The sequence below is a fragment of the Papaver somniferum genome, chromosome 7 (genome assembly GCF_003573695.1).
Source record: "Papaver somniferum cultivar HN1 chromosome 7, ASM357369v1, whole genome shotgun sequence".
NCBI lineage: Eukaryota > Viridiplantae > Streptophyta > Magnoliopsida > Ranunculales > Papaveraceae > Papaver > Papaver somniferum.
In genome coordinates, this window is record NC_039364.1 from 25,822,079 (window position 1) to 25,845,219 (window position 23,141).

The 23,141-nt window shown below is 36.1% G+C and overlaps 2 protein-coding genes, 1 non-coding gene and 1 pseudogene across 3 annotated transcripts; all 4 read left to right on the forward strand.

Annotated features, from left to right (window-relative positions):
• Positions 1-13,731: 13,731 nt before the first annotated feature.
• On the forward strand, positions 13,732-16,851 carry LOC113296751 (B-cell receptor-associated protein 31-like). The gene is made up of 2 exons (XM_026545078.1): positions 13,732-14,246; positions 16,233-16,851. Exons 1-2 carry the CDS (start codon positions 13,958-13,960, stop codon positions 16,589-16,591), a joined length of 648 nt encoding a protein of 215 aa, XP_026400863.1. The 5' UTR covers positions 13,732-13,957; the 3' UTR covers positions 16,592-16,851.
• A 2,071-nt stretch (positions 16,852-18,922) lies between these two features.
• On the forward strand, positions 18,923-21,252 carry LOC113300611 (mitochondrial inner membrane protease subunit 1-like). The gene is made up of 5 exons (XM_026549818.1): positions 18,923-19,207; positions 19,594-19,761; positions 19,845-20,069; positions 20,319-20,429; positions 20,893-21,252. The coding sequence occupies exons 2-5, from the start codon at positions 19,627-19,629 to the stop codon at positions 20,935-20,937; spliced, it is 516 nt and encodes a 171-aa protein (XP_026405603.1). The 5' UTR covers positions 18,923-19,207; positions 19,594-19,626; the 3' UTR covers positions 20,938-21,252.
• An 835-nt stretch (positions 21,253-22,087) lies between these two features.
• On the forward strand, positions 22,088-22,212 carry LOC113300676. Its single transcript, XR_003335883.1, has one exon. It is a non-coding gene; the product is annotated as a U5 spliceosomal RNA (small nuclear RNA).
• A 557-nt stretch (positions 22,213-22,769) lies between these two features.
• Positions 22,770-22,912, forward strand: LOC113300665 (annotated as a pseudogene).
• The last annotated feature ends 229 nt before the right edge of the window (positions 22,913-23,141 follow it).

Sequence of the window (23,141 nt, forward strand, 5' to 3'; positions counted from 1 at the left end):
ATTTACAATCCAAGTTACCTTGGTAACAAAGCATTCAATATTCACCGTCAGATGAAAAACCTGATTCAACCAAGCTAATATCTTTCATCTGTTAGATCGAACTTAGCTTGTTACACACAAATGAAATGTACCCTCATTTAGGTTTATGTAACTGTACCTAAACGTGTACACCATGTCGGTTCAATAATAGTTAACGAAGTTATCCATATGATTACTCTCATATCAACCTTGTTCATCTTAACCATAACTAGTTCAAATGACTCAAATGAAACTAGTTAAAGAGTTGTTCAATTGCTATATTCTCATAGATGTATACAAAAACAAAATCGAAGCAAAATCGGTTTGATTCACTCGAATCAATTCATGAACATTATAGACACGGTTTGCAAAGATTGCATTCCTTATTATATAAATGTTTAAGTTCATGAACATAACCGATGTTAGAACTTTAACCTTCAAGTATGCAAACGGGTAGCATACTTGAAATACCCGGACCAAAATTGGGTTTCGCCATTACGCAAACGGGCACGTGAACTTCCAATTCCAGCAGAAATATTCGGACATGAACCTTACGCCAATACGCGAACGGGTACGCATACTTAGGTTCCCGGATTTCTCAAGCCAACAGGTACGCGTACAGGTACGCATACTATGGTTCCCGGACATGGGTTACATATGTGCAACATTACACAACATGACATATCCAATAATGGTTAAGTAGTCTAAACTCTTATTACAATCATTGAAACTTTCTTAGAGGATGACAATTTCCATTTTCACACACTATTAGCATCAAAGCAATTTTCAAGTTATTGAAATAATCATAACGAAACATTCCAAGTTTACATCAAATGATTGTATCACACAAACCATGTAAGATGTTGCTCGGAAATTTTCACATGATTATCTTTTGACTTGCGTCAAGAATATACGATGAACTTGGTCGAAGCGAAAGCTTGCCAACATATATTCCGAGAAATATGTAAGCGAGTTAAACTCAGCTCGAAATCTCAAATGTGTATAATAAAAATCTATATCGTAACACGACTTATGTCTCAATATAGGAGATAAAGTAGAAATAGACTTTCCAAGTGATAGATGAGTTTCAGTCTCCACATAACTTTTGTTGATGAAGTTCCACAAGCTCTCCTTAGTAGTTCTTCGTCTTCAAATGATGAATGCCGTGAAGTCTAAGGCTCAACTACACAATCTATGTCCTAGTCCGAGACATCTATAATTAGGCTAGAAATCAAGACTTATAGTTTTGATCACTAACATTGACAACACATGCTTGAGATAGCAACGCATGCGAGTTCGACCGAGCAGTACTTTAACAATCTCCCCCTTTGTCAATTTTAATGACAAAACTATCAATACATATGGATTACAAAATAAATAAAACTTTGTAGCTTCTCATCCAAATGCTTGATCTCCTTGGCATCTTCAACACGACTCGAAATCTTCGTCACTTCCAAGTACTCCATGATTCTAAACGTGTTCAACTCATCATCATAATTGTTGAAGATCCGTAGCGATAACAACGAGAAAACAAATGCTCTCAATCATTGTTATACAGTGTCACAGTATCATTACACAACATCAAATTTCAATTGTATCACAACTTTGACAACAATACCATGGTGATATGTATCACTCCCCCTTAGTCAATGCTTCATCTCGACATGAAAACCACTCCCCTTACATAATGACCTGTAAACCATATGTAATTGTAGTGTGAAATTACACATTAGTTCTCCCCTTTTTGTCAATATAAATTGGCAAAGGTACGAAAACTAGTGGGATCCTCATGAAATTTTCACAGAGATACTTCATGACCAAAAGAGAATAATATACCAACTTATTTAGATGCAATCATATAGTCGAAGCTAAATGCATTCATCAAGGAGTTTATAAAGATACAAGAGAGCCCCTACAATATTCCACAGCCGCACTCCCCATAAAGATTTGGCAATTAAGTACAACTTCAAAAAGAACTCTCCCCCATAAAATATCATTCCCGAAAGAACAACACGAGCGACCTTACTTTTACGAGAAAAAAAGGATTTTTTTGGACATAATCAAATCACATGAGAACATGAATTTATATCCAAAAATCACAATTGAATTAGTCACAAAAATGATCAATTCAATTGGCCATGCTCAACATAAGAGAACTTATGGAGCAACACAGTATATGCACAAAATTGTGGATCAGGGAAAGACAAATACTGCGGAATAAACAAAGATTCATTCTATTTTTCATCACTAATTGCACAATGACATATAATAGATTTAATCTTTGTAAACAAAAGTTTATCCTTTCTTCCATCAAAGTAATGACATAAAAGGCTTTAACTTTTGTATTCAAAAATTCATTTTATCCTTTATCAATACTTTCATACTGACATAATAGAGATAACCTTTGAACAAGTATGGGATAGTCAAGGTTCACGGACGTAAACAACATATCCCATAACAATTCCCAATATATGAAACCATAAATATTAATACTGCAAAAATCATCTTCCAAATAACTTAGAATTTAAATAAATAAATCTAAAAACATTGAAGATGAAAACGTTGGACATAGATATGTGTACTCACAATAATGGATATTCTAAATCCTTGTTATCCTTCTTAAAAACACAAGAATAAAATTCTCATAAGAAGTTTCCTAGACATTGAGACCTCTGAAGAATTCTTTATCGTCCCCGAACTCCTTGTCGTCAACAACCATGGGAACATACGGTTCGTGAAGAAAGGAGTCAATTCCAACAAACCTTCCAGGCTGATGATGTCGAACTAGGGCCTTCTGAATTTCAAGAGTTCTCATAACAAAAGCCTTTATTTGTTGAATCTCCTTCCTTGTTTCCTTCAACTCTTCAAGAGCACCAGAAAACTTATGAGAGTTTGAAGGAATAACTCTTGGCTTCCTCACATTCCTTCTTTTTCTTTTCAAAGTTGGAGGTAATAGAGATATTTCTTTTTCCTTCATGATTGGTGGCTTAACAATCATATTAACATCTTTTCCATCAGAAGACATGATGCTTGGAGTATCCATACACGTACGGGTTTGTGAGAGGAATTCACAATTTAAACTCAAAAAGCAGTCTTAAGATAAAAAGAGTATCAGAGAAGGAAAAAAGGAATGTAGGGTTACGAAACTTTTAAACACAGGTTCGTGCATACACAACTCACAACCCTAAGAAGAGTAGAATTGTCGATAATAATCCTCTTTTATTGATTGACCAGGGAAGTCCTTTCCAATATCAATTAGATATGGAAGAATTTCAAAAATTGCAAAACACGGCAAAGCTAAGAAAAAAAACACAAAAAAAAATCTCTTTTCCTAAAGCCTGAGGTGTGCACAATCTTGTCTCTTTTGATCAGGCACATGAGACAAGATGCACCAAACAACACAATCAAGTTGTGCTGCGGTGAACAACAATCTGTCCACCATAACCTTTTTGAAAGGAATTCATTGAACCCTGTCTCTCAAAATGTTTAGACCATACTTTCTTCTCTAGTGGTCTTGTATTATTCTTGGAAACTAACTTCTTCGAAGAAGATAAAATCTTACATGCCTACGTGGTTTCTTGAACAAGTTTGAGCTTGTTTGCTAATCGATTCGCTCTTCGTTAAAGTTTGTTGACATACCTCATTTCGTGTTTTTACTTGAAACACTTTGAAAGTTCATGACCTTTGAGTGAACAATACGATCATGTCAACCTGAAATATAATTCAGACGCCCGAGATGTGCAAGCTGCTAGACACATAGTGGAACCTGAAAAATTAGACAAAGAGTTTCCAATGGAAAGGTCAATTATTTCTTCTAGATTGGTTGAGTTTTCTTCTGAAAGAATATCAAGATTGATGTATGTATTGCTACAATTATCAATATCAATATTTTCACTAAAAAGCGCAACACTTGATTTTTCGTCTTCATTAGAATCATAGTGATCAGACATTTCATCAAGAGTTGCAGCAAGACCTTTGTTCCCAGTGTATTTTCTGCGGTTCAGACACTCATTTTCAAAATGACCAAAACCTTTACACTTAAAGCACTGAGGCATATCCTCGTCATCAGTCTCGTCAATATCCTTGTTTTTAGGAGGAACACGATTGTGAGGTATACTTGATGACCTAGGTTTATCTTTGGAGAACTGTTTACTTCTCTTCAATAGAAGATCTCTAAACTGTCTTGTGATCAAAGAGACTGACTTGTCAAGATCTTCATCTGATGAATCAGCCTCAGAAAGATCATCATCAGAGATGCAACACTTTTATTTTTGTCAAGTAATTTAGTGTTCTTTTGTGCTTTGAAAGCAACATCCTTTCCAGATTTGGATGTATGCTCATGATCAAAGATATTTAACTTCCCAACCAGTGTATTTCTGGAGAGAGCGTCAAGGTTATTTCCCTCAACGATGGCATGCTTCTTAGAATCGTATCTAGATGGCAGCGATCTGGGAATTTTCATCACAGTGTCCTTTTCAGGAATAGTCTTACCCAATGCAAAAGATGCATTAATAATTTCAGACACTTTGTGATTAAACTCATCAAATGAATCTTCATCTGCCATACGAAGGTTTTCCCAATCAGAATTAAGGTTTTGAAGCCTGGCTTCCTTTTCACTGGTATTCCCTTCAAATACAGTTTCTAAGATATCCCAAGCATCTTTAGACCGAGTGCACGTAGTCACATGGTGCTGAATATCTGGGGTAATGGCATGAATGATGGCATTAAAATCGTCGGAATTTTGCTTTGCAGCAAGAATCTCAGCAGGGTCATATGCACCAATATCCTTTGGAACGGTCACATCTCCTACTGCAACAACGGAAGCATCATAGCCATTAACTACATAAACCCATGATTGAAAATCACGCGCTTGAAGAAAGGCATGCATAGCAATTTTTCACCATAAGTAATTTGAGCCATCGAAGACTGGTGGTACATTTATAGAGATAACACTTCTGTCCATATCAGATCGCTACAAACACAGACTTATAAGGTCTTTAATGTGTTTGCCTGCTCCGATACCGATTGAAAATGCGGGGGTATAACAACCACACCCAACAATTCATTTGGAAATCTGAGAGGACTTACTCCAATATACTTTCTAGAGAATCAACTAGACAGTCAGACTCAATCTAGATAAAAGTATATACAAGAGTTTAATATCTCTATCTCTCAACTCAATATGCAATCAGCAAATAGAAATTTGCGAGCCCGATTGAATATAAGAGTAGTAACTTGAACGGTACCAAAGACCAATGTTCAAGGATCAATCAATTTCAATCAACGACCAAAGGTTTTATTTCCTGGTTGATCGATACAACGCACAACCTATGATATTTCAATTATATAACAAAACATAATGCGGAAAAGAAATAACACAGACACCAGAATTTTGTTAACGAGGAAAACCGCAAATGCAGAAAAACCACGGGACCTAGTCCAACTTTGAACACCACATTGTACTAAGCCACTATAGACACTAGCTTACTATCAATGAACTTCAGATTGGACTGTAGTTGAACCCTAATAAATCTCACATTGATTCAAGGTACATTTGCGTTCCTTACGTCTCTGATCCCAGAAGGATACTACGCACTTGATTCCCTTAGCGGATATCACCCACAACCAAGAGTTGCTACGGACCAAAGTCGAAGACTTGATAAACAAATCTGTCTCATACAGAAAAGTCTATTGGAATAGATAAATTTGTCCCCCACAGAAATATCTATGAATTTTTTGTTTCGTCTTTTGATAAATCAAAGTGAATAGGAACCAATTGATAAACCAGTCTTATATTCCCGAAGAACAACCTAGTATTATCAATCACCTAACAATAATCTTAATCGACTAGCGAAACAAGATATTGTGGAATCACAAACGATGAGACGAAGGTGTTTGTGATTACTTTTTATCTTGCCTATCGGAGATTTAATCTCGAGTCAATTATTTCATTTGTCCTCAACACGATAGAAACATCAAGATCAGATCACACAACTACAGAGAAAATAGTTGGGTCTGACTTCACAATCCCAATGAAGTCTTCAAGTCATTAACCCTATAAGGTCTCGAGAGAAACCTAAGGTTAAAGGAGAATCGACTCTAATTATGCAACTAGTAACACAAATAAGTGTGGGGATTAGGTTTCCCAGTTACTAGAGTTCTCCTTTATATAGTTTTCAAATCAGGGTTTGCAATCCAAGTTACCTTGGTAACAAAGCATTTAATATTCACCGTTAGATGAAAAACCTGATTCAACCAAGATAATATCTTTCAACCGTTAGATCGAACTTAGCTTGTTACACACAAATGAAATGTACCCTCATTTAGATTTATGTAACTGTACCTAAACGTGTACACCATGTCGGTTCAATAATAGTTAACGAAGTTAACCATATGATTACTCTCATATCAACCTTGTTCATCTTAACCATAACTAGTTCAAATGACTCAAATGAAACTAGTTAAAGAGTTGTTCAATTGCTATATTCTCATAGAAGTATACAAGAACACAATTGAAGCAAAATCGTTTTGATTCACTCGAATCAATTCATTAACATTATAGCCACGGTTTGCAAAGATTGCATTCCTTATTATATAAATATTTTAAGTTCATGAACATAACCGATGTTAGAACTTTAACCTTCAAGTATGCAAACGGGTATGCATACTTGAAATACCCTGACCAAAATTGGGTTTCACCACTACGCAAACGGGTACGCGAACTTCCAATTCCAGAAGAAATATTCGAACATGAACCTTACGCCAGTACGCGAACGTGTACGCATACTTAGGTTCCCGGATTTCTCAAGCCAACGGGCATGCGTACGGGTACGCATACTATGGTTCCCTGACATGGATTACATATGTGCAAGAGTACACAACATGACATATCCAATAATGGTTAACTGTTCTAAACTATTATTACAATCATTGAAACTTTCTTAGAGGATGAAAATAACCATTTTCACACACCATTAGCATCAAAGAAATTTTCAAGTTATTGAAATAATCATAACGAAACATTAATTTCAAGTTTACATCAAATAATTGTATCACACAAACCATGTAAGATGTTGCTCGAAAATTTCACATGATAATCTTTTGACTTGCGCCAAAAATATAAGATGAACTTGGTCGAAGCGAAAGATTGCCAATACATATTCTGAGAAATATGTAAGCGAGTTAAACTCAAATCGAAATCTCAAATGTGTATAATAGAAAACTATATCGTAACATGACTTATGTCTCAATATAGGAGATGGAGTAGAAATAGACTTTCCAAGTGATAGATGAGTTTCAGTCTCCACATACCTTTTGTTGATGAAGTTCCACAAGCTCTCCTTAGTGGTTCTTCGTCTTCAAATGATGAACGCCCGTGAAGTGTAAGGCTCAACTACACAATCTATGTCCTAGTCTGAGACATCTATAATTATGCTAGAAATCAAGACTTATAGTTTTGATCACTAACATTGACAAACATGCTTGAGATAGCAACGCATGCGAGTTCGACCGAGCAGTCCTCTAACACTTTGATAATCGTTTAACACAAACTTTACCAACAAGTCTTTTTATTGAACTATCTTGGGAGGAAACCTCGAAACCGACATAGTAACCTTTACCTTTAACATCAAGTCCTTTAACAACAACTTTGATTATTTGTGGTTGTTTGGAGCGAAATACCGGACCTTTTCCTTTAACATCAATATTGCTTGTTGCACTTTCTTGAGTAGGAAGCTCGATAAATTTTTCTTGTATATTTCGACGGTTGGTTCTCTTTTATCCGCTTGACCTATTTTTGGTTTGTTCTACCTTGAACATCCTCTTCCATCTCATCCCCCGCTTCATATTCCTTTCTCAACCATTCATAACTCGAAGGATTTCTTTTCTTTGATCTTCCGCCAATTCCATTATTTCTTGTGTACCTCTTTTTTTTCGTAGGAGGCCTCCCAGTGGTTCCTTGATATCATACCTAGTTTGTGGATATACGAAATTACTCAAGTTACTCAACCATATTTGCCTTTGGCCCCGGCTTAGTGTAGCATATTTCTCGGCTAGCGCTTTTCCAATCTCGGTATCGGCAAACGTTCCTCCAAAATCTTGATTAACTATTGTTTCATGGAATGATATTTGTTTCCAAAAGGGATCAACATCTTGAATCGGGATCACTTTGTCTTGTTATGTGGCTATAACATGCCGACATGGGAGTCCTAAACTTGTCATGTTTGGACAAACACACTCTTTTTCATAATCCCCCAATTCAAAATGTTGTACTTCATACATTATCTTATCAATTGTGCGGTGCGAAACTTTAAATGTAATTCCCCTTAGCCATGAAATTTCTAACCATTTGTCGTGTTTTTTACTTCGATTTTTTTCAAAAGACTCTGTAAATCTATCGTGATCACGATGGAAGTACGCATCCATGGCTTCGAATACCGTAACTAACCCACCATTAGAACTATGAAGTTTCTTCTTCAACCGATTGTGAGATGATTCCGCCGTACTTGTAGCTTGGTTGTCAAAGTGCCTATATTGGTTAGTGAACGCCGCTAGAAACTTCTCTTTGTGCGGATCCAACTAATTATCCAACAAATACTTCACAACACTTGGATAACTTCTTTTCCAATGAGCCACTAACATATGAGCTATATCCTCATATTCATCCACGGTGATAGAATCTGTCAAGGCCCGTTTTAGTTCCGCCAACTTGTCATCCTTCTTAAATTTCTATTTGGCTTCCTTTTGTTGATCAATTGGTAGTCTCTTTATTCTCTCCATTTCGCTTTTTTTTGGTTGGACGGACAATGTGCAATTGTGCATGCACTTAGTTTCAATACTTTTTCACAAGTGAAACGTGCAAAAAAGGTGATGAGCTTCCGGGAAAACCCTCTTTATTGCATTCAACAAAGCTTGTTCCTTGTCGGTGATAATCACCTTTGGAGTATATCCCTCTACATATAATAACTTCACTTGTTTTAGTGCCCACACATAGCTCTCTTCGATCTCATTTTTCAAGAAGCAAAAACCAACACTAAAAGAAACATTGGTAGAAGTTTGCCCGATAATGTTCAACAACGACATCTCAAACTTGTTGGTTTTGTATGTGCAATCCATTAGAAGCACTTGATGAGAGCATCGTGCCAACTTTACAAACTCAGGATGAGCCAATAAAAGATGTTTTATTTGTCCTTTTTCATCTTCATCATGAAAAATCGAGTAATTATGCTTCTCCCCCAAATGCCTTAATTGTTGCATTTCGTTCATTTGTTCCCATTTCTTATTCTTCAATTTTGTTCTTGTGTTGTAGATGTTATCCAAAGTAGAAGCATTTTGTGGGTTTTTTTGCTTTAAGTGAGCGAGGATATCAATTGGCTTCATACGATTTTGGGTCATTGACTCTACGATCATCTCTTCTTCAGTAAGGCATCCAACATAAGGGAATGTTAGCAAACTCTTCGGTATAAGGTGGTTATGACTACCGCATACAACTTTCTCCAAAAACCACTTTTTTACCGCGTTCCTTCTAAATTGAAGCTTGAAGGGGCATCGGGTATTCTTAGTGAAAGTAGTATTCTTCCTCTTTGTCTTTGCTTCATGCACGATACCTTTTTTTGCATGACTTTTATGTTCTCCACTACACTCGCAAACCATTTGAAAGTTGTTGTCATTAGTGGAACCATTACAAACTATGATACACATAATCAACTTGCCTTGTTCTCTAGACCACTGCTTTCATCATCTTTCTCCTCCCACGTCTCCTCGGTTAAATCGTGAAAGCGATAATCTTCAGTGAGAACTTCATTTGCTAAAGGTTGTTCATCCATTAGGGGAGGTACATCCACGACCTGGACAAAAATATACCCACATTAGTGTAAATGAGGCAAAAAAATAACAAAATATATAGAATTACGATTTGTAATAAAAGCGGCGGGACCATAATTATGTTACGGTCAAAGATTATAACCATATAAGAACTGTAAAGAACCTATGGTTGGTCTCTATTTTCAACATACCAGCAGTAAATATATGAAACAACTTGTAATTACACATTTCCAATCGTAGCAATCATTTGGAAACATACAAAGTCATTTACGGTTCAAAACTAAAATCATAAATGAACAGTAAATAAAGTTACGGTTTTTATCAATTTTCAGCTTACCAACCGTAAATAGTGCAGTAAATACCACCATGCACATGATGAGTTACGGTTGGTAACAACTGAACGACATAAACAACCGTAACTAAGTTACGGTTCGTCTCGAGTATTTCGTTACCAACCGTAACTGGTTTTATGATTGGATTTCCCCCAAATTTAACCAGTTACGGTTGGTAGTTCATCTTTTACGAACCGTAACTGGTATTTACGGTTGGTTACGTGCAAAATTCCAACCGTAATTAGCTCTGAAAATGTAAAAATTTTGAACTTTTTACGTACTTTAGATAATTTTGGGCAACAAAAAGCTAATGGGAACTGATTTAAAAGTATACCTGGTCATTTTCAGGTTCTGGTTCTTCACTTTCTTGGTTAATTTCTTAAATTGATTGAGATTGACCTTCACTTTGGGTTAAAATATCTCTACCAACTAACAAATACTCCATATCAGGATCTCCATCAAGAGGTATGTAGTATTTGTTTTCTCTATCATATAGAGATTCACCCATCTCAAATTTGTCACTGGAATCACTCATTTTGGTTGAGTGAATCAAAATCTAGGGTTTCACAAATATCACAAAAGTTTTTCTTTTCTTCTCCTCTAAACTTTTTTTTTTAAACTCTAAAATATGATTTTGTTTTGATTTAGAGTAAATATAAGTGAAACTTAATCATGAACACTAAACTAGATTATCAACACTAAACTAGATTATCAATACTAAACTATGTAAGGGTTAATTAGTCATTATCAATTTTTTTTTGATAAGGGGCACTTGAAATCACCATGTAATGACCCTTTTTTGTCCTATTAGGTTCAACCCCTCTAATAATTCCTTCAGTCCCTATAACAAATTATTATTTTTTGCCTCATAAATAAAGAGGAAGGTACCCTATAACATTACATTTTAAAGTTTCTAAACAGGATAGGAACATGATTCGACCATGATGCATTTTCATTAGAGTACTGAAAAAATGACAAATATTATTGAAACATGGTTGATTCAAACAAAAAATGAAAACGTAAAATAACTGAAAATATATATTCACTCTTACGAAGCTTGTACCTGTTATGAAGATTATATGGTTCATGAGTAGGAGGAGTGACCTTAACTTCGTACTATGTATACTTCACTTAAGGTAGTAAATTTGAGCCAGCAGTTGTTTTTGTAATGACTTTCTCTAATGAGTGTATCCATAATTCAAGTTACCTATGAATGGGTTACCACCCACCATCTGTAATCTCTTTCTCCTGTCCCCGATGTTACAATTTTCTTCCTATAATTTAATATAGCCAGTTTACTGTGCATCCAAATTAGGCTGTTACACTAAATCTTCTGCATGCATGAGCCAAACCAACATCTGTTTGACTTAGAATCTGATAGATCTTGAAACTGTATTACGTGAGAGTGGTAAAATTTAAGTAGCATCAGTTTTTGATACGCTTGACCTTGGATTAGGTTACGATTTATTTTTGATTGGTCGGTAGGAATTAGGATGCTGACGGATTTTGAATTCAAGTTGTAGATATCAACATCTAATGATTTTACTACTCTACTAGAAAAACATCCGCATTGGTTTACGAACTTGAAATAGCCGATTAGCTAAACTTGACCGTTGATAATGTGTTCAAAACTGTTGCAAATATTTCTCTAATAGAGTGGTAAATTTGTTGGGTGTTGATATTCATGATATGAGTTCAAAGTTGAATGAGAAAAAAAATAATACATGTTCTTCAACCTCTTCGTGATTTTCTTCTTCGTATGTATTACTGGCGACTAGAGAGCGTTGCAATATATGAATTAGATGAGTTGTAATGTGTTTTTGTACAAGAAATTAATGTATATTAATAAGGGGTACTGGGTTGTTAATTAATTGAGAGGGTTTAGATTGGTACATACTAGGTTGATCTTGATACAATCAGGGACAAGGATCTTATTTTAGAGATCTATATGTATTGATTGTACAATGAATTTATATACAAGTTCGCAAACAAGAAAGTTGGTTGTGTACTAAGTATTATCTCCCTTTCAACGAATGTTGTTTTTTTATTCTTCTTTGCATGACTTGATAGGTGAAAGGCTCTAGTATTTTTCCGACAACAAAAGATCCAGTGGGATTTATTCCATTGCTCCCATAACTTATGACTTGTATCTTCCAGGTTGTCAAATTCAGTCTTTAATTGTTTTTCTACGTCACTTATATCTTGCAAGTGCACCACTTCTAAATCTCTAATAGTTTTATTCGGGAGACTTCCATAACTTTATAATGTTTAGACTCTTTCTTACCCCATTTCATAAAGTTATTTCATCATATCTTTAAGCCTAGTGATCAGTAGTAGCCCATCTCTCCTCAGCCATCTTCATGAATATAGAATGCTCAAGCCATACCAGTTCAAGAATTAAGGTGTCATCATGCTTGTACGACGACTTTAATAGCGTCCGCCTTATTAATTTGAACACAAGATATGATATGAAGTGCGAAAATAACTTATCTATTTCTAAACTAGGTAGTAGATGGTGAAGTAGTTTTTCCAGACTATACTACAGATTGAATGTCATTTGACAACGAAAATTACCAAAACGACATATTATCTATTGTTTGAGTTTCTGGTCGAGATGTCATTTCAGTAAATAGAAAACTATGTATCGTACAAAAACATACAACATACAACTTGTCACACAATGTTCTCTTCCAAGCACTATTTCAACTGAAATAACATTCAAAGGAGAATAAAAAAAGTAGAATTGTCTCTACTCCGACAACAATAATAAGGAGCCACTCTTTTTCATATGTCTTGCTTTTAGTATACCCACCGATGTACCTCATAGTCATATTCGAGAGTGTACATTTATTTGTGTCCAAAATGGTTGATTTTACAACATCCAGTTCAAGTAAATTAGTTATTGATGGTTAACAACGATCTGATCTAGCATTGCCATTGCTTGGAATCAAGGTTAGCCTAATAAGTTGCTTTTTTTTTAAATCAATTGACTCACTGAATCATCGTATCTGAATTTTATTAGTTATATCTAGCTCAAATGATTAGATACAGGTTGACTTGTATACATGATATGCACAACATATCATGTATACAACTGTATATACGACTCTTTATTTTAATAGGGAAGTACAATGATCTCTAGATCACCTCTAACTCTTTTAAATTGGAGTTGGTTTGGTAATTATGGGATTCAAACCCCTATCTCCACTCCACAGTGGGAGGGAACATGAAAAGCGTCAGACCACTTGATGGTTCTCGACTACCTATAAGATTCAAATAACCTCAAATCAGATGCATGAATGTAGAAAACAAACGATCCGACATCCTATCCGAACCGAGTCAGACGCCGAATCATATTCAAATCTAGAGTCAAATCCAAACAAATAAGACATTTTCATTTTGGTTTCCACCCGCCAAACAAACCCTGGGATTTAGCTCTTCAAAGCACTCTATACTGCTATACCCTACAAAATGTTTGCTTTGAGGGTGTGTTAACAAACATTACTTTACCAAATAACCCCATAATTATCTCACTTAATAATAATTTCTTCACACATTCTTCTCCTTCACTGACACCACTTTATTAATCCCTATACACACACATTTTCATTTTCTTAGCTTTTGGGGTTTTGAGTTCCAGAACCCATTTTTCCTTTCTCGATCATCTCTCTGTAGCTCCATGAAAGGCAGAAGCTTTGAGCTTCAAATCAGGAGGAAAATCTCTCTTTAGATAGAAATTTTAGAAAGAGAGACAAGGATAAAGGGATAGAAATAGAGATAGAGAGATGTATCAGTTATTAATCATGGTTTTGATTGTTGAAGGAATCATGGCATTTCTTCTAGTAGTAAAGATCGGACCATTCAGAGATTTAGTAATGAAAGTGATAGACCAGTTAAAGACTGGTAAAGGACCAGAAATCACTGTTAAGACTATTGTAGGAGTTATGTCTTTGATACTTGCTTCTAGTGTTTACAACTTTCTTTGGATCCAAAACAAAAATGTCAAGCATGGTACTCTCACACCAATGGATCAAGTTCTTGTTAGAACCCACCTTCTTGACTCCTCATTGATTGGTACTGTACCCTCTATCTCAATCTCTCTTTTTGAAATTTCTGTATTTGATGTTTGTTTGTATGTTAACACTAGTGTAGATTCAACTATAAAGGTTTGATATTTATCAATTTGATGTACGATCTAGGGTTGTAGATTTGTTTCTGGATGTGTTCTTCTTAAAAATGGGAAATTTTGGAATTTTATAAAAGCTTTATTTCATGTTGATTTAGAAATTAGGGTTTTGGGAGAAAAATGATGAGTAATTAGGAAATGTACAGGACATTTAGACTACAGCATAAGTCTGAAAGATATGCGCTTTCTATCATCTAGAGGTAGAATGCGGGTCAGACAATTAGTTTGGACTCTTTGGACTAGGTAAGTTAATGGGAGATGATCGACGTATCAAAGTATGGATTTCGAAAGTGTTGTTTCTAATGTCCGTGGTATATGGTAATCCAGATGAGATTAATCTTTAGAAGGTAACAAATTTGTATGCTTTTGATGTAGAAACTGTGTGAAGGTTCGGTAACTTCAGTTAAGTGATTTCTAATTTGGAATTGGAATGTTGTGGCTTTAGTGTAACCTAGCTCAGGAAAACAAATTAGATGACGGATTTACTCAAAACCCGAATAAATAAATAGCGTACGATGGCGGTGTTCCATAGACCCAATTAGTCTCTGATTGAGTTCTATGGGCCAGGTCAATTTAGATGCTACTCTATGGATGAATTGATGCTTAATGGCAGTTTAGCTGGTTGAATTGTTTATTCATTATCATACAGTTAGCCCCTTCAGCAAATCCTCTTATTACAAAGTTGAAGCAATGGGCAAGAAAGATTTACAATCTAATAATCATATATAATTAGAAATCAGAATACTGCAACAGCACAACTTAAACCAATCACAGGGATTTGGGTGTCTTTCTCTTGGTTAGTGTTAGTGAACTGAAACTTGCGACAATGTTACACCTAAGGTGTGAAAGTCATCGCTAGACACTTAATGCTGGTTTTCATGTTACAACATTGATACTAAATGGCAGTCTAGGATATGGGCATTCTTTATTTGTCCAAAGTTATTGTTAAGCAGGAAACAAAGCCAAATGATTGTCTTTATCCTCGATAACTCACTTAGTTCTTTCACAACCGATCCTTAACATCTAAAATGATCTTTCTACCACAAGGGAAATTAAAGTCAGCAGTACGGTGACAATCAAAAAGGTTACTGGTTCGTGAGTGATATCACGACTAAATGAATATATTTATATTACGTGAGAGTGGTTAAGTAGCATCAGTTTTCGGTAGGTTTGATCTTGGATTAGGTTACCATTTATTTTTGATTGGTCGGTAGGAATTAGGATGCCTACGAATTTTGAATTCAAGTTGTAGATATCAACATCTAATGATTTTACTGCTCTACTAGAAAAGCATCCGCATTGGTTTACAAACTTGAAGAAGCCAATTAGCTAAACTCGTTCATTGATAATGTGTTCAAAACTGTTGCAGATGTTTCTCTAATAGAGTGGTAAAGTTGTTGGGTTTTGATATTCATGATCTGAGTTCAAAGTTCGTCAGCACTCTAGTTCCTACAGACCGATCAAAAAGTAATTGGCCTGTCAAGTTTAAATGAGTTTGAAGTGTTCCCTTTCAGCTGGTAGTCTTGTTTTCACCAGCTTGCAGCATTACACTTTAGGCTAATTCAGCTGTATACTTTAATCTCAAAGTTTCATATCAAAGCTGCTAATTGGCATAGAGATTGAATTGCTTCTTCTATGTCAGTTTAGTTTCTTTGGTAGACATAATTAGAATCTGTTTACAGCTCATGTATGTATGAAACGTGAAACTTCTAAACCAGTTTACAAGGTAGCGGCATGAAATAGATATGTTTCAGTGATTTCCATGCATGTCGTCAGTTGCATAAGGTTTCTTTTCGCAGTATTTCTTATGTATTATGCAAAACAGTCATTGATTCATCTCTTTATGGGTTTTCATTTTCTTCACTACGCTGCAGCATTCTCCCTTTTCCTCTGGTTCATTATTTACCGGTTGCACCACTATCTTACGAAAATGTGTGGTCTAAAGACTAAAGCCCAGTTTTGCAAAGAGGAAGTGGAAAAGCTTCAACTGAAAATCAAAGAGAAGGAAGAAAAAGCTTCAAAGGAAAGAAGACTGTTAAATGAAGAAGTCTCCAAACTGAAAGAGAATTTGAAAAAGATGAAATTAGAATCTGAAGAAAAGGATAAACGGGTACTTGCAGCAGAATCTGATGTTGCCGCCCTTCAGAAGCAATCCAACGACCTGCTGCTCGAATATGACCGCCTTCTAGAGGACAATCAAATTCTTCAAAGCCAGAATCTTGGATACAGGTAGAAGTCATATCTGTGTGGGCAGGAATTACTTTTTGCTGTTGTTAAGCAAGCAAATCTCGTTGATATCATCCAAAACTGATCATAGGTTCCACCAATCTTCAGCGGCATTTTAAGCATATCAAAGAAGATTACATTTAACTGAATTCCTGTTAAATTTTTTGTAACCTATCTCTTAACTTAGAAAGCTTTGTCAATGATGTTCTTTTTTTGAAAATCATCTGCTTCTTGTTGTTGTTGTTGTAGTATAAAATTTTATTGAAAGAAAAAGGGAAAGAAACAACTTGGACCCAAAAGTAGAATAAAAGTTAAAGAGTAACAATCAAGATCAATATGAGAAAAGACTTCATTTTGAACACACCTCAGTACTTTCTGAAGGTTAAGTCGTCCTGGACGGAGATTGGCTTCAGCAGCCAAAGCTTTTGGTGCTGTATCTGTATCTGGAAGAATCGACGTTACGCCATGAAATATGTGCCTGGATTTACCACCAAATATCAGTACATCCCCTGATTCCAAGACTACTTTATTTGCTGTTTCAACATCCCCATGCTTTCCATACAGGAACTCTGCTAAATCACCAATTGAGATAGACAACAGGCAAACCTATATCAAGGCTTTCTTTAGTTTCATCTTTGTTCTATTTCAGGTGGGAAAAAAGAAGAATAAGAAGCAAAGAGAGACTCATGAGACATTTGAATAGCTAGTTATAAAGACAAAAAACAATGTAGTGAAGAACCAAAATAGTCATCTGGCAACAAGAGGAAAGTATAATGCAGTGCTAGATTGCAAACACACAATAGAAAAATGCTCACCAAAAGAGGTAGTTAGGCAAAAGAAAAACTTAAGGGGTCTTGCTAAGCAAATCAGTAAAAGAAATGGCACACTAGGCCAAAGCTGTTTCCATTTTCTCTTCTTTATTTTAACAAAACGACCACTTCTCCATCTACATTATCATAAAAGCCTCCAATTGTTGGTGAAGCTAGATACAAAATGGTCCCAAATCTGAATTCAGAAACTGCAAGAGAGCAGCATATGATCAACACTTGCGGCAAAAAATAAAAGTGATGTTGCATCCTCTCCTGTTCAGGTTATCCACTGCAGAAATTGCATTTTGAACTGCCAACCAAGCAAAAAATATGTACCTTGGGGGTATATGTTTTACCCATATGCTTTTGTTAGGTAAGTTACACACATAATGCTGTTGGTTTATTATCCATATCCACAAGTAGATCTCCCTTACCAGAGATTTTGATCCCAGTTTTCAAAGTAGTGTGTCCTCTGGTTGTTGCTTAAGTTGTATCTTCCATCTTCCGTTGTCAATTGGCTTCCCCACTCTTGCCATTTTCCTTGCAGCAGCATCGAAGGCTAGCTAGCTGCTGAAAAATATAGAATGGAGTCTCACCAAACCAACTGCCAAACCAGAACCTGACAGACTTTCCATTATGCATGCACCTTAGCTGAGCAATTCCCTTCAACGACCCATCTATATTTTTCAAATCGTACCTAGTTTCGGGGAAACTCTGATAGTCTTAACGTTCATTGCATCATTTTCTTCTTATTCGAAGTCTGGGAAACGGGACTTTTGGGTGTCTTTGTCATAGCTAGTGCTAGTGAACTGAAACTTGCCTCAATATTACACCTAAGGTGTTAGACACCAAATGATACTAAATGGCAGTCTAGGATATGGGCATTCTTTAGATGCGCTAATCCACAATGTTACTCCTCAGCTCCTGAAATGCAAGATCAGCCAATCCAACCATATTAACTACAAGCTGAAACACAGCCAAGGAATATCGAATAAGCGAATCCAACGACATTGGCGTTGTTGATTTAAAAGAGTTTTAGGTAGTTCAATTTCGGTAAGCAGAAAGCTCAAAGTTGAACAAAGAATTTGAGATTTAGTCACAAACACAGGTTCTTCAATTTCTATTTTCATTATTTTGATTACTGTTGGATGATCTTTATACCGACAACATTTTGATGTAAACCAAGAATTGACTGTAGGTGTTGAATCACAATACTAACAGAAGAGTCATGTAGAAACAAAATCTCCCTTCTCCTTCTTCTTTCAAATCCATGTAAGAAAAATCAGAAGAAGCCCATGCTAATTTAAGAATTACTATTAGGATTCCATAATTCCTAAAACAGACAGAGAAAGGTTTGAAAGTTTAGTGTGTTTTTATTTAGCTCACAAACTTTAGTCCCACATCATGTAGGTTTCTAATTTGGCTCTGGTTTATATGCCGCAAGACCGCACTTGTCACTGACGTGCTGAGCATACAGGATCTGTAATTTAACCACGTAGTTCGCTCCTTGCAGGAATGCCGAGCGACCGGCCAGGCGGAATACGGCCCCCTGCCCAACATTTTTGCCTTGCCGCCGTGTGCCCAAATTTTTTTTTCTTTTTTTTTTTGCCTTCCTTCTCTTCTCTGAAGCTTAATGCCTCAATTTTTCGGGTGCGATTTGTTTATTCCACATCGAGATTACCGCAGGGTGGCCGGGAACTCAATGCCTTGAAGCTCAAGTGATTTTGTTTTCTTATATTTCTTTTTTTGTTTTGGCCAAAAGCATAAGTGAAGCTGGTCTGTGATCTGAAGCTGGTCTGTGGTCAGTAAAACAGGTAATCAATGTTTTTTTTTTAATTTTTTACGGTTATATAATCAATTTTATCCTTGATCTGTTTACATTCAATGTCAAAATTAGTGGCTTGTTTATGGCTGGCACTTTCATTATTGGAGTCTGTTCTCTGAAGGGTTATTCTGTTAAAACTACTTGTCCGTATTAGTTTACTTTAGGTATTTGAGTCTAATGTTTATGCTGGTAACCAAAGATTTGTGTTGTATGTGATTATTTGGATGCATAGATTATGCTATGGAAGTGTTCGACGAAATGTCGATGTGAATTTCTTAATTTTGTACATATAGAGAGAATGCACTGGTTGAGTCAGTTGCAAATTTGCTGTTCGAAATTTTTTGTTTAAGTGTGTTTAAATTCTAAACTGAATAGGCTGGAGAAGCGCAGAAAAAGCAATTTAAAGAGATGAATGGATTGAAGAATCTGTTGAAAGGAAAGGGCGTTGAAATTGCAAAAGAAGCATTTGATCGAACAATTTTAGTTGGGAAATTTCTTTGCTTTCTTCATGTTACTAACAACTACATCTGCAGTCCTACTCTTGTAAGCAATTGATCCCAGTGTTCTACTTCCTGGATTTGTAAATTGAGGGACAATTGTGTTTGAATGTTTGTTCTCTTTTCTAGGTGTTTGGTCCTAGTATGCTCCCGACTTTAAGTATAACAGGTGATTTGGTTTTGACGGAGAAGATATCGACTCGTTTAGGGAAGGTGAATAATGGTGATATAGTTCTTGTACGCTCACCTGAGAATCCTAAAAAGATTCTTACCAAGCGTATTTTGGGCATGGAAGGAGACAAAGTAACTTACTTGGTCGACCCACATAATTCTGAGAAATGTCGAACTATTACGGTAAGGAAAATATAATCTCACTTGGCTGTCTGTTTTATTTCATAGTTAATATTACGTGGGGTTTTGATTGATATTTTTAAAGAATCTATAAAATAAGTTTATAACTTTGTGCTGCTTATCTTTCAATTTTCAAGTTTCTCCAAGTATGTTTCAGTCTCGATATGATTTAAGATTGTCTCATGAATGTTTTTAGCATATTAATCTCTTTAACTCATCGTTCAAGTTTTCTATTTTACTGGTGTGCAACAGGTGCCTAAGGGACATATTTGGATCCAAGGAGACAACATATATGCCTCAACAGACTCACGCCAATTCGGTCCTGTTCCATATGGTCTTGTTCAAGGCAAGGTGTTTTGGAGGGTGAGTTTTATCTTGTTTGTAGTATATTTTTATGTTTACTGCCGAGATTTGAATGTTGAATGTGTTGTTGAACAGACGTAAGATACCCTGGACAATAGTTATAAGTAAACATACAACATTGTGAACATACAACATCGTTTCAGACTTAGATTTCCTCCCCGACTGATCCCCATTTCGCTAACCTTATCCTCACGACATCCACCATTGTCTCAACTTCTGAACTCTTTCAGTCTTGTTGCCAAATTCTCTCTAAACACTGTAACAGGTTCATCACATCTTCTATTACCATCCTGCCCACCAACAACCCAACCTTGGCTTATGTTTGACATATAAATCAACGTTTCTGGCCTTGCTACAACTGGAAGTGATTTTGGTATTTTGTGGTTCCCAAACGTTTTAGTCACTACTTTTGGATTGGGAATTTGGGAGTCGAAGCTTACCTTTGTTAGCTGCTGTTTTGTAGATTTGGCCAATCAGTGGCTTTGGATCGCTAGGAGAAGAAGTCTAGTATTGGTTTGATAGTAAAGGTGATTTTTTTTTTTACTGTAAAACAATCTTACATTCACATTTTGAATCTTTCTGTTTTCTTTCCTTTTGTAATGCACTCTTTTTTTCACATTCTTTTATTACATGGAACCCTTGGGGGGAGATTTTATGTATGCAAATTTTGTGGATCTCTTATTGTTTCAAACTGAGAAATAGCAGTGGAGATGTAAGCATTGTAAGGTAAGCTATTGTGCACAAGAGTGGACAAAACATTTGTTTGCCAGTATTTGAAACACAACTTATTGTTCTTGCTATCTATAATAATAAAACTCCTAATTCTGCGAAGCAGTAGAATTTATTGGACTCTTAAGGTTATTCCACTGGTGGTATCATGTCCTTCCAGGAATGTATGGCAGATTGGTAAGTTGGTGATATTTTTGGTTTTAAGCGATCCATGATTTTACTCAGAAAAGTGGTTATGGAGTAGAATGGTTTACCAACTGGTTTGTTAAAATGATGGATAGATATAATATACATTGTACCACTAGACCACTGGTGCTGAGCGTTATGGAAAATGTTAAAAAATAGAGCATAAGATATGGAGTCCATGTCCTGGGTTAGCGACTTCCGGTGCACGCTAAGAAGGTTGATGCAGAGTCCACACATTATTTGTTGTAGCCCTGCCCAATTTCAATAAACCAAATCTTGCACCCTGCCCAATTTAATAAGCCAAATCTTGTATTCTTGACGGGAATGTGCCAAAAACTTATCTAGCCACTGCAATATAAAGATCCAACTACTACTTCTGGAATACCTCTATAGTTGCAGTTTCCTTGACAGACTTGCACACAACGTTCATGACACGAAAAAAGCTATTGCAATATAAACAAGGAGGAAGCACTGATGGAATCAAAGTGATTTCCATCACGTATTCATGTGACATCTATCTCAAAGTCTTTGCCATGCTACCCCATCTCCTTAGAAACCAAATGAGTAAAAAATCATAAGGTTTTGAATCCCAGTATTCCTCCTTGGTAGGCAAGCATAGAATGAAACTTCAAATCTCAGTTGAACTGAAGAATAATTAGTCCCTCATAGACTGACTAGGAAGCATAACTCTACTCAAATTGCTCTTTATAAAATTAGCACTTCACTCTCACAAATCAATCACGCAGCCGTGCGGTAAGCACAGAGCGAACTATTCTTTCGCCTTTTACTAAAGAATACCGTGTGCTTGCCGTTTTATAAGCGGCATACGCCTATTTTTAGAGGGTGTTTCTCTTCTTTCTGAGGAGGGAACCCAACAATTTTTAAAAGCAAAGCTTACTCCTTGCGGCATTATGCCCTATGACATTTCCCATCCAAGGAGAATGTTCATTTAGATGGCAGGCAGGCATACTTTAGTTTTCCATCTTGTTTAGTGGTAAAATCTCACATCTAGCCTATTTTAATCAGTTTGTTTGTGTGCCCATATTCGCTCCTACTTGCTCATTCACAATTTATATCACCAAGCTCCATAACATTGGTTGTTTCTTTTCTTCCCTAGCAACAGAAACGGCAAACTGGAGTAACTTTTATGTAAAGTGCTTTCTGCCACAAATATCTTCTTTCATGTAAACTGCTTCCTGACATCGTCTCTTGGGTTGCTCAAGGGAATGCTAGGGCATTTCCTTATTCCTTGGAAACAATTCTTAGTAACTCATTCCAGACCAACTGCAGTTTCTTAGATTTGTTAGGGGGCCTAGTGGTAAGCTAAGAGAGTAGCTTAGTATGTTTCTATCAGTATAAGTAACAAATTTTCTCTTAGTCCCATGATTCATATAATTATAATTAGTTAAGGCATTACTCCGGAACATCTTTGCGCTTGGGCAGTGACGCTGCTAATGACGTACTACGTGTCAGTTGCTGGTTAAAAGCTATTTCCAAATCCCTGCCTCGACCTTTAATCTCCCAAGGCAGTTGGAAATTTCTGGAATGACCCTTTCTAATCGAGGGTTAAATCCCTACAATACTTCAAACTCATCTTTCTGCAAGAATGTAAACACACTTAGGACTAATCGTTCTGCAAGGATAGGCCAACGAAAAAATGAGCTCTTTTTTATTGACCTGCACCTGAAGCTAAAACATCAGACTAACTTCAACATGAGCAAGCTTAGCTAAAACATCACCTGATCATACCATAAAGCCAACTATTAAATGCTAAAACATCTGTCACTCCACGGTAAA

Bases quoted from the DNA above. Each gene is read 5' to 3' on its own strand.
- LOC113296751 (XM_026545078.1), top strand. From the start codon at position 13,958: ATGTATCAGTTATTAATCATGGTTTTGATTGTTGAAGGAATCATGGCA. The intron at 14,247-16,232 runs GTACTGTACCCT...ACTACGCTGCAG, and splicing joins TCTTGACTCCTCATTGATTG to CATTCTCCCTTTTCCTCTGG.
- LOC113300611 (XM_026549818.1), top strand. From the start codon at position 19,627: ATGAATGGATTGAAGAATCTGTTGAAAGGAAAGGGCGTTGAAATTGCA. The intron at 19,762-19,844 runs GTAAGCAATTGA...TCTCTTTTCTAG, and splicing joins ACATCTGCAGTCCTACTCTT to GTGTTTGGTCCTAGTATGCT. The intron at 20,070-20,318 runs GTAAGGAAAATA...GGTGTGCAACAG, and splicing joins AGAAATGTCGAACTATTACG to GTGCCTAAGGGACATATTTG.